General features: G+C 38.6%; 1 protein-coding gene across 16 annotated transcripts in view; it reads right to left on the minus strand.

Annotated features, from left to right (window-relative positions):
- Positions 1-18,717, minus strand: part of Lcorl (ligand dependent nuclear receptor corepressor like) — a 165,511-nt gene that overhangs the window by 108,630 nt on the left and 38,164 nt on the right. For all 16 annotated transcript variants that reach the window (XM_037209019.1, XM_037209027.1, XM_028865878.2 and 13 more), the window contains one exon: positions 2,024-2,089. In XM_037209019.1, the coding sequence (XP_037064914.1) occupies positions 2,024-2,089 (66 nt within the window). The remainder of the gene's footprint in view (positions 1-2,023; positions 2,090-18,717) is intronic.

Here is an 18,717-nt window from a genome sequence, read left to right on the forward strand (position 1 = left end):
TGATAGAGGGAGCCATTATGGGGTTAGGGAGAAACCTGGTGCTGGGAAAATTCCCAGGAATCCTAGCTAAGACTCCTAGCAATAGCTGAGAAGGTGCCTGAACTGGACTTCTCTTGTAATCAGATTGGTGACTACCCTAATTGTCATCATAGAACCTTCATCCAGTAACTGATGGAAGCAGATGTAGAGATCCACAGCCAAGCACGAGCCAAACCCCTGGAATCCAGTTGCAGAGAGGGAGGAGGGATTATATGAGCACGGGGGGGTGGGGGTGGGGGTGGGGGTGGGGATGATAGGGGTGGAGGTAGTGGGGGTAGGGGGGCGTGGTTTCAAGATCATGATGGGGAAACCTACAGAGACAACCAAACCAATCTAGTGGGAACCCATGAACTGTGGACCAATAGCTGTGGAGCCTCCATGGGACTGGACTAGGGCCTCTGAATAAGTGAGACAATTATTTAGCTTGACCTGCTTAAGCAGCCCCTGGCAGTGGGATCAGGATCCATTCCTGGTGCATATAAGTGGGCTTTTTGGAGTCTACTACCTATGATGGGACACCTTACACAGCTTTGGTTCAGGGTAAGGGGCTTGGAACTGCCTAAACTAAATGTACCAAACTCTGCTGACTCCCCATGGGAGTTCTTGCCTTAGAGGAGGTGGGAATGAGGGATCGGTTGTGGGGGAAGGCTGTGGAAAGGGCGGGAGAAGGGAGGAAAGGGGCATTTGTGGTTGGTATGTAAAATAAACAGAAAATTTCTTAATAATAGTAAAAAAAAAGAAAGCAGGCTGAGCATGGGGAGCAAGCCAGTAAGCAGCATTCCTCTATGGCCTCTGCATCAGCTCCTGCCTCTGGGATCCTGCCCTGTTTGAGTTCCTGTGAACAACAATGTTGAAACACAGGCTAAATAAACCCTTTCTTCCCCAACTTGCTTTTTGGTTATGGTGTTTCATCGCAGCAATAGAAACCCTGACTAAGACACAAACAAACAAGTAAAAAACCAATACTGGTGAGGATATGGACAAAACTTAGATGCTGATGGTAGGAATGCAAACTAATCCAAACATTATGGAAGTCAATATGGCTGATTCTCAAAATAAAATTCACTCTACCTTATGACTCAGATCATTCTCAGATAATTTACCAGGAAAAATATTTACCAAAAACAAAAAACAAAAAAATGTCAACATATCCTAGAGATACTTGTATATCAATAGTTACTGTAGCACTATCCACAATAGTTTGAGTCATAGAACCAACCTAGGTGTCCAATAATAGAGGAAGAAATAAAATGTGGTATGTAGACACAGTAGCATTCTTTTCAGCCAGAAAGAACAAAATTAGATCATTTTCAGGAAAATTAAAAAAAAATAGATATCAGAGTTAATCATCTCGAGTATATTCAGCTAGTCTCAGAAAGACAAAATTGTATGTTTTCTCTCACTTGTGGTTCTTAGAATTTATAGAGATAAAGCAATGTATGAAGTAAACTGTCTAGGGGAACAAAGGGAACTTACAGGAGAAAGGAGGGGAGTGAAGATTGAAGGTAGGTGGCATGGGGGCAGGAAATGCGCTGAACATACAATATAAACTTGTATGAAAACTTTTAAAAAGTTAAAATAAAAATTGAAGTAACGACTTTTAGCAGACATTTATTTCACAGAACATTTATTAAATTCAAGTATCTTATTTTGATTAGTTTGACATTTGTGTAATTTTTTAATTTAAATTCGATTTAAGAATAGGTCAGGATATGCAATTTATAAAATAATAAACACATTAAAAATGAATTATATTACTGAGCTGAAGACAAACTTCATTTTCTATTTGAAGCCACTGTGCCTTTCAAAAAATTATAATACATATCATGTAATGAAATATATAACAGAGAATATTTGGATTATTTTAAAAAATTGCCAAACTAAAAGTGATCATAAATTTATGTTTACTATATAGTTTTGCTAGAACAACTTTGTTAAACAGGGTAAGAGGCTGTAAATTTAAAATTAAAAAAATGTTAATTACCTTCAAATAAACTGAGGTCTCTTCGTAGCCGTGGTCCATAAAGCCCTTCTAAAATACTCTCAAAACCTGTGTTTCCAAAGAGAGAAAAATGTATTAGTTCTAGATAAAGCTTTACTGTAAATTCTATGTCAACCAGAAAATAGTTTACCAATATTATAAGTGTTATTTTCACTCAGTTTAAAGTGAGCTAGCTAGTTCACTAATTATGTAGTGACTGTATATTGAGTCAAATTAAGATTGTAATTAGAATGCTCAAATGCATTTATTAATCCATGCTAAAGTACTGTCAAGCATAACCTAATATTTGAGACAAGAATGCTGATGAGAATGTGGGGAAAGAGTAACAATCATTCACTGTTGGTGGAATTGCAAAACTATGTAACCATTATGGAAATCAGTGTGGAGAATTCTCAAAGCAGGAAAAATAAATCTACCATCTGACCCAGCTGTAACACTCTGTGGCACATGCCCAAAGAAATTGACATCACACTCCACAGATACTTATTTAGCCACGTTCATTGCTGCTATATTCACAATAGCAAAGAAATGGAAACAGCCCAAATGTCCTACACTGACAAATGAATAATGAAAATGTGGTATGGATACACTATGGAATACTAGTCAGCTCTAAAGAAAAATTCAATCATGAATTTTGCAGGTAACGCGATGATGGAGCTAGAACTTATTATACCAAATAAGGTGACTCAGACCCAGAAATAGCATGTTCTCTATTATTTCTGAACCCTAGCTTTAGATATGAATTTTAGATATGAATATACAGTCTGGAGAAACCATACTGCTGAAACCAGGAAAGTAAAATGGGACCAGGTGCAAGGGGCTGGGGGGTGGGGAAAGCTACAAAGAGGGGCATAATAGGAAAAAGGTGCTATAAAAGGGGAAATGGAAAATATAGAGAGGAAGACTTTATCTGGGAAAGGGGCAGGAAAGAGAAACACTGCTGGACAGAGAAGGAGGGATAAAGAACACCAAAGACAGCGGACAGATAGAGAACATTAAAGATGACTAAAACAAGAAAACATTATTTTATGTTTACTTAAAAATATATATGTATGTGTATGAATATATAAATAATTTAAATAAATTTATGCCACTTGGGGTGATAATGCTCCCACAAGAGCCATAGACCAGCAAAAACATTTGTTTCAGGAAGGGGAACCCTCCTTTTGAATTGTTGATCAAGGGAGTCCAACAAGACAGACATCCAAGGCTTGTAGTTGCCTCCCAGAACTTGAAGGTAAAGCACTACAGCTGAAAACACCACATACTCCGGATGCAAGATTTTCTGGGAATTAAGCTGGAACTGATCTGAATGTTTTCTCCCTAAGGATCAACTCTTACAGTATCAGAAGGTGGTATGCAAACTACCAAGGGAGAGAACAGTCAGTAGTTTTACAAATTGCAACACTGACTGTATCAGCTAGTTATCCACAATGGTGCAACAGTGGCACAAATATCTTAGGGCAACCAATAGCTATTAATTGGACTTAAGCCAATTTAACACGAAGTGATTCATGCTTGGTACTGTAAATTGTGCCAACTTCCCATTGATGGAGGGTCACAAAAGGGAGGAAAACTTTCTACTGATAAGTTTCCTAGGCCAATATAATTTCTAACTGTATTCTAAACATTTGTCTTTATACCCACAAATAACCATAGCATCTCTTACCCCTCACTAAAGAAGCTTCTTTTTGCAACCAGATACAGACTATTAGAGAGATCCACAATTGGTCAAAATACAGATAATAACTGACTGTGGGATGCCCAAATCCAACTGATAGATCAGAACTCCAGTTCAACATCAACATCTATGGCTCAGGGAAAACTGTGGAAGGGGAGTCAGAAAGATTTTAAGAGCTTGAAGACCAAGACCTATGTCAGATATAGTGTCTTCTATACATGACAAGGAAGCTGACCCATGAGCTCTTAACAATATGGTCACATGAACAGATTCAGCATAATGACAAATCTAGGTGACATGAACGGCTATAGGTGGTCAATGTTTGCTGAGAGGATGAGAATCTGACGCCTCCAGGGATAGGCTCCAAAATACACCATCCATTCCCTATTGGTCATCCCTGGACAAATGTATGTACAGGCAAAGCTAAACTGGTTCAAAGAAATTTCTTTGTATTTCTAGACTGTCAGGCATTTTTTCCTATCATGAATGTTACTTAATTTTATCAGATTTTTTTTTTTTTTTTTTTTTTTTTTTTGTTACTGAACTAATAATTTTAAAAAACCTCTTACTACAGCAAACATTCCAACTGATTCTGAATGTCAAATCAATGTTCATTCCTAGGGATACTGAGTATCATGTGGCATTTTTACATGCTGGTTGGGTTTCTGACTCTGATATCTCCTTTGAAATTTCACCAATGAAATAGGGTTGTTTTTTTTTTTTTTTTTTGGTTTTTTTTGCTATTTTTTTATTATTTTATTTTATTTTACAATAAAATTTAATTATACATATCAGCCACGGATTCCCTTGTTCTCAACCCACCCCCCATTTCCATCTCCTCCAGGGCAAAGACTTCCCCAGGATTGAGATCAACCTGGTAGATTCAGTCCAGGGAGGTCCAGTCCCCTCCTCCCAGGCTGAGCCAAGGGACCCTGCATAAGCCCCAGGTTTCAAACAGCCAACTCATGCACTGAGCACAGGACCCGGTACCACTGCCTGGATGCCTCCCAAACAGATCAAGCCAATCAACTGTCTCACCTATTCAGAGGGCCTGATCCAGTTGAGGGCCCCTCAGCCACTGGTTCATAGTTCATGTGTTTCCATTTGTTTGGCTATTTGTCCCTGTGCTTTATCCAACCTTTGTCTCAACAATTCTCACTCATATAAACCCTCCTCTTTCTCGCCAATTGGACTCCTGGAGCTCCACCTGGGGCCTAGCTGAAGATCTCTGCATCCAGTTCCCTTAGTCATTGGATGGGGTTTCTAGCACAAAAATTAGGGTGTTTAGCCATCCTATCACCAGAGTAGGTCAGTTCAGGCTGTCTCTCAACCGAGCAAGGCTGTCCGCACTCCCCATACTTATTCAATATAGTACTTGAAGTTCTAGCCAGAGCAATGAGACAACATAAGGAGATTAAGGGGATACAAATTGGAAAGGAAGAAGTTAAGCTTTCCCTATTTGCAGATGACATGATAGTATACTTGAGTGACCCCAAAGATTCAACCAAGGAACTGATACAGTTTATAAACACCTTCATCAACATAGCAGGATACACGATCAACTCAAAAAAATCAGTAGCCCTCCTATATACAATTGACAAACAGGCTGAGAAGGAAATCAGAGATACATCACCCTTTACAATAGCCACAAATGATATAAAAGACCTTGGGGTAACACTAACCAAGAAAGTGAAGGACCTATATGACAAGAACTTTAAGTCCCTGAAATAGGTTTATAACTGTTTTCCCTTTAACATCAAGCAAGAGGGGAGGAAAGATTGTTAGAGCCAGAGGACCAGGAAATTTGCTTTCAAATCTCAGAGAAATGACAGGGAAATTTCAAGCACGATACTTCACCAATATGGCTGCCTAAACATGACTTGAACAAGAACATGGAAAGGAGAAATTTCATGGAACTACACCTCAAAACAGGCAACTAAAGAATGTTGAGAGCAAGAAAAATAGTCTTCCCCAGGCATGATCCCCTAACTGGTCATCCAATTGTTGTTGGCTTTTTGGCTCTTTTGGGGGGCCCACCACCCAGGTCCCAAATAAATCACACACAGAAGCTTATTATTACTTATAAATGCCTGGCCTTTGCTTGGCTTGTTGCTTGTCAGCTTTCCTTAACTTTAAATTAATCCTGTCTACCTTTTGCCTCTGGGCTTTTCCTGTTCAGTTCTTTATTAGACCATCAGGTGTTTTAGACAGGCTAAGGTATCACAGCTTCACAGAGTTAAACAAATGCAACATAAACAAAAGTAGCACACCTTAAAATAATATTCCCCAACATTTTCCCCTTTCTGTCTAAATTTTAAAAAAACAAACAAAAAATTTTAACTTTAACGTAATAAGACTGTATACAATAAGAACAATTATCAAGTAAGATTACATTCACAGTGTAATGAATTCCGTTCATTTTTGTCTAGTAAATTAAAATATTCCATTATCTATCTTATCTTAATGAATCTAAAGTTTTATAACTAATTTATTCTCTATCATAACAAGGAAGACTGCAACTATAATTATCTAGTCTTCAACTCCATCAAAGACCCCAGAAGAATAATATTATTTGGGTAAATAAAAAGTGCATTGCAAACAACTTCCAAAACTCTAGAAATGATAAGAGACATCTGACTGCCTGGACAGTCACCCAAAGTTCCTTGAGGCATCAATCTTCAGCCAACAAGCCTAGAGTATCAGGCAGACTTCTCAGTGAAGCAGGAAATTTGAAGGACTGTACTGTCTTGTATTAGCAAAGTTCATCAGTCATTTTTCTCTGTGTCTGGCAGAATATCTGACAGACTCTTCTGTGAAGCAGGAATTTTGAAAGACTGTCCTGCCTTGTATTGGCAAATTTCAACAGTCACTTTCCTGTGTGTCCTGCATGTCCAATCTGCACAGCATGTTGCCAACAGTCAAAGGCAAGAACAATTTCTTTGCTTTATTTAAAATGTAAGGTAAAATTCTTGTTTTTGAAAGCTATAATTATAAATTGTATAGGATGATCAAGAAACATTGGGGAGTAATTAGTCATTTATAACAATCAAATTTGTAGATGTGCTAGGTATGTTTTTTAGGTTAGATAGATAAATTTTAGATAGATGGTCTTCAAATACTTCAAAGACCTATAAATATGGTACTTAAAATATTTTGTTGATTTAAAGCTTTTTATGACAATGACATACATCTGCTCCTGGTAGCACCAATTTACTTCAGAGAAGATAATGGGCACTGAAGAAACTCCTTATGGAGTTTTGTGGTGAAATATTTTATTTGTGATTTAATAAACAAAGTTTGCCTGTAGATCAGAGGAAAAAGCAAGGCATTTTAAGTAAACAAAGAAGTCAGATAGTGGTAGCACACACCCTTAATCCTATCACTTACTAGGCAGGATCTCTGTGTGTTCAAGGTCACAGAGCCAAGTGTGGTGACACAGGCCTTTAATGCCAGTACCAACTACAGAGTTCAAGAGGCCTGTACAGACAGGATGCGACAGAGCTGGCCAGGAAGAGAAAGTGATGTAGCAAATCAGATGGCAGAACAGCAAGGCATATAAGCCTGGGTAGACAGGAAGTCACTCTTTTTGGAAGCTGTGGAGTTGGTGAGGTGGGGTTAGCTCGTAGTTTGTCCTATTCCTCTGATCTTTCTCTCAGGCTTTAACCCAAATTTCTGGCTCCATGTTTTTTATTTATTAAGACCACTTAGAACTGGGCAAATATAAATAGAATATATTTGCTTATATGTGGATATTAGCCATTAAATAAATGATAACCAAGCTACAATCCATAGAGGTTAGGTAATAAGGAAGAGACTGGGGGGACATATAGATCTCCCTGGTAGGGAGGAATACAACAGACTTTATGGATGGACTGGGGACAGGGGGAATTGGAACAGGAGAAACAGGAGGGGAGGGGAGGGGAGATAGGTTGAGAGAGGGAATTCGGGGAGAGAGAGCTAGAGTTGAGGGGTGGTATAGAAACCTAGTGACTGGAAACTTCCTAAAATATATGAAGGCAATCCTAATGAAGTCTTCAAATAATGAGGGAGATTGAGTTCCAACTGGCCATCTCTTGTCACCAAACGAAGATTCTAGTACCAGGACTGGGTTACATCCAATTGAGTTGTTGGCCAAAGGAGTCTCATAGAAATCTACAAACAATCCAGGTTGTGGCCAAGAGACTAGGTTTTTCTATGCAAACTGACAATGAGGCCTCATTGCTGAAGACAACACCCACACAACTCACTGAACATGGAAAGGTCGAGCTGGTTCCTACATAGACCTCTATGTTCTAGAGTCTTTGGTACAGGAAGGTATTCTACAGGCTACCAAATAAGAAATGTAAACACCAACCCAGCCACAAAACCTTTGATCTGTTCTGCCTTCAAAATATGCTAGGGTAATGATGGTACAAAGCTTATAGGAATAACCAACCAGTGTCCAATTTGACCTATAGCCCACTCCACAAGATGTAGCTCATACCTAAATTTAAAAAAAAAAAAGGAATGATAAAGTGATTCCTAATAATATTATGTTATACTCATAGATTAGTGCCTTATTCAGCCATCATCAGAGAACCTTCCTCCTATATCAAATGGGAACAAATACAGAGACCTACATCCAGACACTGCGGGGAGGGGCACCTTGGAACACACAGCTCTAAATGAGATGTCTTCATCAAATCCCACCCTTCAGCTCAGGGAACCATGTGAAAAGACTGTAAGAGCCAGAGTGGATGAAGGACACTAAGAGAACAAGGCCTTCTAAACTGAGTTAAGGTCATATGAACTTGCCGGGCGGTGGTGGCGCACGCCTTTAATACCAGCACTCGGGAGGCAGAGCCAGGCGGATCTCTGTGAGTTCGAGGCCAGCCTGGGCTACCGAAAGGCGCAAAGCTACACAGAGAAACCCTGTCTCGAAAAACCAAAAAAAAAAAAAAAAAAAAAAAAAAAAAAAAGGTCATATGAACTCACACAGAAGCAGCAAGCAGTGCCAAAATGGGTCTGCACCAGGTCCTCTGCATACATATCATAGCTTTCAGTTTAGTATTTTTATTTTTAATAAAAGGGGGATAAAACTAAATCTACCATAAAAAAATTACTTACAATGGCATTGAAAATATCTAGAGACAAATAAAACAAAACTTATAGAAAAAAATGGCAAAAACCCAGGTTCAATAAGAAACCACACCTAGTAAAGGTAGAAAGCAATTACATCTTTGGGGCTTCACTCACACATACTTGAACACACAAACACAAAAAATTGAATGCAAATATTAATAGGTATATAGGGACAGCAAAATAGTTCACTGGTAAGGAAGATTGAGGCTAAGACCGATGACCTGAAGTTGATCCCCAGAATCAACATGGAGGAGAGAATTGACTCCAACAAGTTGTCTTCTGACCTCTACATGTATGACATGATACTCCAAAAAGAAAAACATATTTTTTAAAAATTGGTTTACGTATACCTTCTTATTTGTTTTACATTGGTTTTATTACGTTCCTCCTCATTCCCTGTCTCAGATAGCAAAATATTTTTTTGTAATGCATAGTTATTTTCCTTTATTATGACACAGTAGTTATATAAGTTTCCTCATGACATACCTGTATGTGAATGAAGTATTATACTTTCACCCCAAACTATCTAATCTTGTCCATACATTCCCTATGCCTGTGACCATTCCCCTTCTCGAATAACCTCCATTTTACTTTGTCTTATTAAAAAATTAGATCCCAATAGGTGCAAGAGGTGTCTGTGTCTGAGGGAACTGTTCATAGCAGCATTATTCATAATAGCCTGAACCTGGAAACAACCTAGATGCCCCTCAACCAAAGAACGGATAAAGAAAATGTGGGACATTCACACAATGGAGTATTGCTCAGTTGTTAAAAAAAAAAAAAAAAAAAAAAAAAAAACAATGACATCATGAAATTTGCAGGCAAATGGATGGAGCTAGAAAATATCACCCTGAGTGAGGTAACCCAGACTCTATGAGCCTTCATCCAGTAACTGATGGAAGCAGATGCAGAGATCCACAGCCAAACACCAGGCAGAGCTCCAGGAGTCCAATTGAAGAGAGGGAAGAGGGATTCTATGAGCAAGGGGCATCAAGATCATAATGGGGAAACTTGCAGAGACAACCAAACCAAACTAGTAGGAACTGAACTCATAAACTTTAGAACAACAGCTGTGGAGCCTCCATGGGACAGGACTAGTCCCTCTGCATAGGCGAGACAGTTGTATAGGTTGATCTGCTTCAGGGGCCCCTGGCAGTAGGATCAGGATCTATCCCTGGTGTATGAGCTGGCTTTTTGGAGCCCATTAACTATGGTGGGACACCTTGCACAGCCTTAATGCAGGGGGGGGGGCGGCTTGGTCCTGCCTCAACTGAATGTACTAGGTTCTGCTGACTTCCCCATGGGAGGCCTTACCTTGTTGGAGGAGGGGATGTGGGGTGGGTTGTGGGGGGATGCCGGGAGAGCAGGAGGAGGGAAGAGAGGGGGGATCTGTGGTTGGTATGTAAAATGAATTAAAAAAGTAAAGATCCTGAGTGTACAATAAAATGCAATATTTGTCTTAGTTTATGTGGTGACTTGAGTAAGAATGGCCCACTTAGGCTCACATATTTGAATGCCTAGTCATCAGGCAGTGGGACTGTTCGAAAGGATTAGGTGTGGCTTTTTTGGAGGCATTGTGTTACTGGGGGTGAGTTTTGAGGCTTCAAAGCCCATGACAGGCCCAGTGTCTCTTTCTTCCTTCTTGTTGACTGTGTATCAGGATGTAGAATTCTCAGCTACTTCTCCAGTACCATGTCTATCTGTGTGTTGCCATACTGCATGCCATAATGATTATGAACTAAACCTCTGAAACTGTAAGCAAGCCCCCAATTAAATGCTTTCTTTTATAAGAGTTGCTTTGGTCATCGTGTTTCTCTATAGCAATAGAACGATAATAAAGACAGACGTTGATACCAGGTAGTTGGGGGATATTCAATCATACTGTAAAACTGAGTTTGCATTTGTGTTAATTAAATAAAATTAACTTTGGATCAGAGGCTGAGTTAGCCACTAGTAGACAGAAAGTAATCACAGAGCATCAGAAGGCATCTGGAAGAGATAAAGAGATGCACTAGAAGTAGTAGGAAGGGGTTTTGAGTGGTTCTGTTTTGGCAGAATGGAAGGACAGGCTTTTTGGGAGATGCCAGCAAGGAAACAAGGTTAGCTAGGTGCTACTCAACTTCTCTGAGCTAGCAAGTTTTCACTCCAGCCTTTGAGTCTCAAGTTTAAATAGAATGATAGAGACTTAGTTAAAGCTACCTTTAGTGGCAGCAGCAGAGCCAGTGCCTTTGGGAAAAGAATCCCAGTCAGGCTGTAGCTTCAGTGGCCAAGCAGCTGCCAGAGAAGCAGGCTACTTAATCACAACTGCTGGCTGAAATAGCAGTAAATTAAGGCACAAGCCACTGTGCCGAAGATAAAACAACACCAAGAAGTAGGGTATTGCTGTAACAGGCCTAATCATGCTGTTTGTTGGTGGAATATGAACTTTGGGCTAGAAAAGCAATTAAATGCTTTTGGGTGGGACTTAGTGGGTCACACTATTAGGAGACTAGACAGCAATGCTTAAAGTGATTTAAACTGTGGGGAGCAAGCTCAAGAAATTTCAAAGGGCAAGAGTATTGTAAGTAGCCTACACAACATTCTTGTGATATTTTGGCAAATAACGTGGCTGCTTTTTGCCCTTGCCCTAAAAATCTGTCTGAAGCTAAATTGAAGAGTTGGATTAATGGATTAATAGCACTGACAGAGTAGACTTCAGGATAGCCTCATATTGATTATGCCATGTGGTTATTAGTAATTATTCTTATGCTTATTTATAATAAAAAGGAGAGAGCTGAACAAAGAGAAATACAAAATGTACAGTTTGAGAAAAGGAGCACAAAGAAGTGTAATGGAGCTAAGTCCAGTGTTCAAGGAGATAAAAAGTTTAAAGAAAAGCCTGACATTAAATGAGATAAAGGGAGTGATCAGGGCAAGATCCCACCAAGCTTAGCTTATAAAAAGAAATTAAAGGAAAGCTTATGCAGTGAAGGAAGCCATCAAAAACAGAAAGCTGGTGAAAATGTAATTGAACTATGGGGCAAAGTTCTTGCCCTATCAAGTAGCAGAACTTGGCAATTTGGACCAAGTGATTCTGGATTTATCAAGGAAAATACAAGAAAGAGGTTATATAATCTCCCTCTGTGGCTAAGGAAAGCCACTGAGGCCAGGTGTGTGTCAGGAATGTATGTCCTTGCATGAAGTCCAGAGCAGCCAATGTATGAAGCTGTGAAGGTGAACATAGACTAACTATACTGCAGTTATTACCCAAGATGCGGGAGATGAAAAAGTTATAGGATATCTGCCAATGATAGCTGCTAACATGGCATGGAACCAGCCCAAAAGAAGTATGTTGCAGTCAACAAAACTGGAAGGAGTTGGAGATCTGAAGAGCACAATGACAGCAGACATGGATATGCAGAATCTGGAGTTTGCCCTGATGGCTTTTGGTCTTGCTTTGGTTCAGCATTTCCTCACTATGCTCCCTTTCTTTCCTTTTGGAATGGATATGTATATTCTGTGCCATTGTATGTTGGAAGTATATGATCTGCTTTTTTATTTTGATTTTACAGAGTTAAGAGATAGCCTGGAGTCTCAGGAGAGAATTTGGACTTTGGACTTTTAAACAGCGTTGAAATTAAAAGACTATGGGGACTTTTGAAGTTGGATTAAATGCATTTTGCATTATGATATGGCTAGAAGCCTATGGGGTAGAGGAGTGAAATGTGGTAGTTTGAATAATAATGCCCCTGCCCCCAAGGCTCTAATATTTAAATGCTTAGTCACCAGGGAGTGAAAACTGAAAGAAGGACTAGGAAGTGTGGCCTTGCTGGAACAGACATGGCCTTGTTGGAGGAAGTGTGTCACTGAGCCAGACCCAGTGTCTCTTTTCTTTCCTGCTGCCTGAGGATCACCATGTAGAACTCTCAACTACTTCTCCAACACCATGCCTATCTGTGTGCCACCATGCACTCTGCCGTGATGATAATGGGCTAAGCCTCTAAAACAAAAGCAAGTCCCAATTAAACTCTTTTCTCTTTATAAGAGTTGCCTTGGTCATGGTGTCTCTTTTCAGCAACAGGAGAATGACTAAGACAGTCTATCTTATTTAGCTTACTATCATAGTTCCATCTATTTTCCTATAAACATGACTTGAGTCTTCTTTATGGCTGAATAATATGTATTTATATTTATATTATAATATAATACATCTATATATAATATATACAATAAATTATATTTAATAATATAGTAATAATATAATATCTACTGTATGTATATAGGAGTACGTATATGTGTATACACGCTCTCTCTTTCTTTTGTCCTTTGATGGGCTCCTAAGTTGATTTTATTACCTGGCTCTTATAAATTGTGCTCCAGTAAACAATGGGTATTGTAATGGTTATTCTTCATTGTCAACTTGACTACATCTGGAATTAACTAAAATCCAAAAATGGAGTAGCATATCTCTGAGGGATTTTTGCTTAATTTGAAGCGGGATCCATTTTTAATCAGAATCTTTGAGGTGGGAAGACACACCTTTAATACAGACCTTTGGGGTGGGAAGGCCAACCTCTAATCTTGGTCCATGTACTTTGCTGGAAGCCTATATAATGACATGGAAGAAGAAAGCTATTGGTCTTTGTATGTTTGCTCTCACCTTGCTAGCACATCCATTCCTTCACGGGCATTAGAGCCTACTTCTTCAGGATTCTAGCATACACTAAAGACTAGCTAAGACATCCAGCCTTGAAGACTGAACAATTACTGGATTCTTGGACCTTCTGTACATAGACAGCCATTGTTGGATTAGCTGGACCACAACCTGTAAGTCATTCTAATAAGTCTCCTTTAGATATATTGAGATGGTTTGAAAGAAAATGGCCCCCAAAGGGAATGGTACTATTAGGAGGTGTGGCCTTGTTGAAGTAGGTGTGGCCTTGTTGGAAAAAGTGTGCCACTGTAGGGGTGGGCTTTGAGGTATCTTTTGTTCAAGATACTGCCCAGTGTGTTAGACCATTTCCTGTTGCCTGCCCAAGATGTAGAACTCTCAGTTAACTCTTCAGCACCATGTCTACCTGCACATCTCCATGTCCCATCATGACACTGGACTGAACCTCTGAAAACTGCAAACCACCGCAATTAATTTTTTTCCTTTATAAAAGTTGCTGTGGTCATGCTGTCTCTTTACAGCAATAAAAACCCTAAGTAAGATGTGTGTATGTATGTATATGTGTATGTATACACAGATAGATAGATAGATAGATAGATAGATAGATAGATAGATAGATATATAGATAGATAGATTCATCCTATAAGTCCTGTTACTTAATCAGGCATGTGGGTATGCATTTTATGCTGACTGACTCCTTCAGGAGCTGGAGAGTTGAAGGACATTCTAGTTTTGTTTTTAGGTTTTGCTTGTTTGAGGAACCTCCACAGTGCTTTCTGTGGTGTCTAGACCAATTTACATTCCATCTAACAGTACATTAAGGGTTCCTTTTTCAATTTTTTTTAAATTACTGATACAGCCCTCTGACTGGGACAAGGTGCATAATGTAGTACTAATTTGCATTTTTCTGAAAGACAGAGATGTCAAAACATATTTTCATGTATTTGATGGCCATTTTTACTTCTATCAAAAAGTGTTCAGTTCATATGCCATTTGTTGAATGAACTGTTTGTTTATTGGGTGTCTAAGTTTGGTATTCTTTATATCATTCTATTTCCTGAGCCATTGGGAGCCCTATTAAAAACACTATTGCCTATCCCTATAGCTTCAAGCATTCCCCTTACGTGTACTTCTAGTAGTTTCAAATATTTAATTTTTATTTTAAGGTCTTCAATCCAGTTTGAGATGATTTTTGTATAGGATGAGATGTGGATCTAATTTCATTCTTCTACATATGACTTCCTAAGCAGGAAGTCAGGCTTTAGGGACCATGACCAATTCCCATTACCTCTTCTTTATGTTACATACAATGAGACAAACTGCTTGTTTCTCTCAGCCAAACAGGAAGAAAGGGGCGTCAGCCTTCCAAGATGCTCTTCAGGACCTTGAAAATCACAGCCAACTGCAAAGCCCCTAAGAATGTTCAGTGCTCTAAAGTCCCATCAGATGACTAGTTTAAGACATTCCATTGATAAGAATTTGACTAGTAGGAGAAAACTGATCCCACTATACATATGCCAGTGTCAAATCAGTAATCTCCATGTACCTAAAGCATGACTGTAGTCTGTTATATGGCTTACCATAAAAAATGGCAATGATCTCACTAATACTTCCCCCTCATCTCAATTAACCCCAATACAGTCCTTACTGGCAAAGTTCTTGCCCTGTTCCCTGGAATGAACACATGCTTGTGTTTTCTCAATTACATCCTCAACCATGTAAAACTAATGCTTGCTGGTCTTCTGTCCATCTATAATTTTTTTAACTGTTACACCAAGAACCTAGACAGAAGAGGTCTGACTTCCTCAGCTGACCTCCCTGTTAACAATATGCAGAAGTCCAATTTTCCTGCTATCACTGTATTAAAAGACTGTTCATTTCTCCAACTTGATTTTGGTGCTTTTCTGCACATTGCTATGTGACTTATTCCTGTGCCCCCCCATCTACTCTACTTTGTCTACATGTCTACTTTTGTGTCAGCCCCCCCCCCCCCTCCATAGCTTTTGTTACTAGGGTTTTTATGTATGTTCTGAATCAGAAATTCTGAAAACTTTAACATGTTCTTTTTGTTCAAGATTACTTGGTCTACTTGAGGTTATTTTTGATTCCACATGAATGTTATGACTATTGATTTTAACTTATACACATTAATTATTTGATTCAGTTTCTCTTTCTAAGTCAGAAAAAAACGAAGTTGTAAAGTTCTATAAGAGGAGTGTGACATATCTGCAATGTTTTCTTAAATTTTAGGGTTTTTTTTTTTTGTGTGTGGTGGTATATATCCATATTTACATGACAGTGTGCAGGTATGTGTGTATATATATGTGTATGTGCATATGTGCTGGCCAGTGAGCCCCAGCTACCTGCCACCTTTGTCTGCTCCCACCAGCACAAGATTATATATTTGTACTTCTGTGTTTACCTTTTACATACATACTGGGAGTCCAAACTCTGGCTCTAATTCTCTTAGGCATTTTCTTTACTAAATCACCTTCAGAGCCCAAATTTTACTTTATTTTGTAATTAACTTACAGAATAGCAAATTTCCTTATATCATTTACTTGGAAAAAATGTCAATTATAATTCTGACAGGAAATACACATAATCTGTGCAGGGCTTTAAGAAAATATTGTCATGTTAATAACATACATTTCTCTGGTCCATGAGTTTGCCCTTTATCTTATTTTCTTCAGTTTATTTCTCTAGTGTAGATGATTTTTATTTCTTCAATTAAATTTATTCCATTGTTGGTTTGTTTAAAGGCTATAATGAATGAATTGTATTCCTCACTTTTTTCAACATGTACATTATTGATATACAGAAAAGTTACAGACTTTTGTATGTTGTTTTTATATTCTATTTTATCAGCTCAAAAACCTTTCTGGTGGAGTTCTTAAGAGTCCTTTGAGCATAAAATTATATCAGCAATTAAGAATAATTTTATGTCTTTCTTTCTGTAAGCTTCTCTTACAAGCTTCTGTAAGCAACTCTACTAAATCTCATTGGGACACACACACATCAAAGTGGTCGCGCTTGTCTTCTTTATGGTTTTAAAGAAAATGCCTTCAGTTGTTGCTTATTTATCATAAAGTTCTACATGGGTGTAACATATATATGTTATTTACATAATTATATATGCAATTTACATAATTATACATAATAAAGGATATATATATTTTATTATGTATAAAAATGGGTTCAGTATTCTTCCTTCCTTTTCTGTTTTTAGGAGATAATTTAAAAAGCATTTGTGTCAGTTCTTTACAAGTTGTGGTTGATTGAGTGAGCATGGCCCCCACAGGTTCATATATCTGAATGCTTAATTACCAAGGAACTGTGTGGGAAGGACTGGAAAGTGTGGCATTGTTGGAGGAGTGTGTCACTAAGAATGGGTTTCAAGGCTTCAAAAGCTCACATCAGCCTAGTGTCTCTGTTTCTTTCTGTCTGCTGTCTTCAGACCAGGATGTAAAGCTCTCAGACACTGCTTAGCACCATGTCTGTCTGCTTGCCACCTGATGATCACAAACTAATCCATTAAAGCTGTAAGAAAGCCCTCAATTAAATGTTTTCTTTAGTAAGAGTTGCCTTGGTCATGGTGTCTCTTCACAGCAACAGAACTGTAACTAAGACACAGGCCCACATTACTTTTCCTGTGGCTATGATAAAACACACTGACTAAAGTAACTTAAGGGTTTGTGTTCATTCACAGTGTAGGGTAAATATAGTCCATCATGGTGGGGAAGTCATGGCAGAGGAGCTTGAGGAAGTTAGTCACAACACATCTGCTGTCAGGAAGCAGAGAGAAATGAACTCTAACTCCCCCTTACAGTTATAGTGGGTCTTCCCACCCCACTTAACCTAATCTAGACAATACCTTACAACTATACTCAGAGGCTTATCTTCTAGGAGTTCCAGATTCTTTTAAGTTGACAATATTAGTCACCACAAGGTCTAACAGAATTCAGCAATAAGACTATCCAGTTCTGTGGCTTATCTTTGTTGGCAGACTATTAGTACTTCAATATCACTGCTCTTTGTAAATCTGTTTAGATTGAATTTATCCTGATGGCTTAATTTTCACAAACCATATGTCTAGTAATTTATCCATTTCCTGTAGATATTCCAATGTGTTGGAACACAATTTTTCAAAACATCCTACTAGTTACCTCTCTATGTGTGCATCTGTTGAAACAAGTGCCCAGTTTTATTAATTGAGATCTTCTCTCTCCATTCTGGGCTAGTTTGGTAAGAGTTTATCAATCTTGCTCATCTTTTCAAAGAGCTAACTTTGTTTCATTGATCCTTGGACTGCTGGTCTAAGTCTTCTCAAATCAGTGAGACCACTGAATTTTTTGAAGGACTACCCTCTCTGTGGTACAATCCATAAAGTATATACTGGTAGAAAGCTGAGGTAATCCAAGAGTTTGTAACTAGTTTCTGTCTTTCAGGGTCTAAGACCCATAATCATGATTTTCTTTTGTTCTCTTAATTGGAATTTTGAAGTTAACAGACAATGTAATAGGTTTCATTATGACATTTTCTTACATAGGTCATTATACTTCGTTTTTTATTCATGCCCTCCCACCCCATGTCCTGCCCCACTACTCCCTGTCCCTTGCTTTCCAATTTTCTGCTAATATATGCTCCAGGATCTGTGAGATGGCTCAAAAGTCAAAGGCACTTGCTGCTATGTCGTGGAATAAAGTATTTGTTTAACTAAGTAAAGATGTGTTACATTTGTTTGTTTTGCAGAATAATTGTTTAACTACATAAAGATGTGTTGCATCTGTTTATGCTGCATTTGTTTAATTATGTAAAGATGTGTTGCTGTTTCACTTTGCTTACTTAAGGCACCTGATTGGTCTAATAAAAAGCTGAAAAGCCAATAGCTAGGCAGTAGAGAGATAAGCAGGACTGGTGGGCAAAGAGAATAAAAAGGAGGAGGAATCTAGGCTCGAGAGAGAACAAGGGAGAAAATGAGGGAGACACCCTAGGCCAGCCAGCCAGACATAGGAAGCAGGAAAATAGGACATACAAAATGAAAAAAAGGTACAAACCCTGAGGCAAAAACATAGATGAAGAGAAACAGGTTAATATAAGTTATAAGAGTTAGTGGGACAAGCCTAAACTAAAGCCGGACATTCACAACTAATAAGTCTCCATGTCAAGATTTGGGGGCTGGTAGTCCAAGAAAGGCTTCCATACTGCTAAGCCTGGGATACT

The sequence above is a fragment of the Peromyscus leucopus genome, chromosome 10 (genome assembly GCF_004664715.2).
Source record: "Peromyscus leucopus breed LL Stock chromosome 10, UCI_PerLeu_2.1, whole genome shotgun sequence".
NCBI lineage: Eukaryota > Metazoa > Chordata > Mammalia > Rodentia > Cricetidae > Peromyscus > Peromyscus leucopus.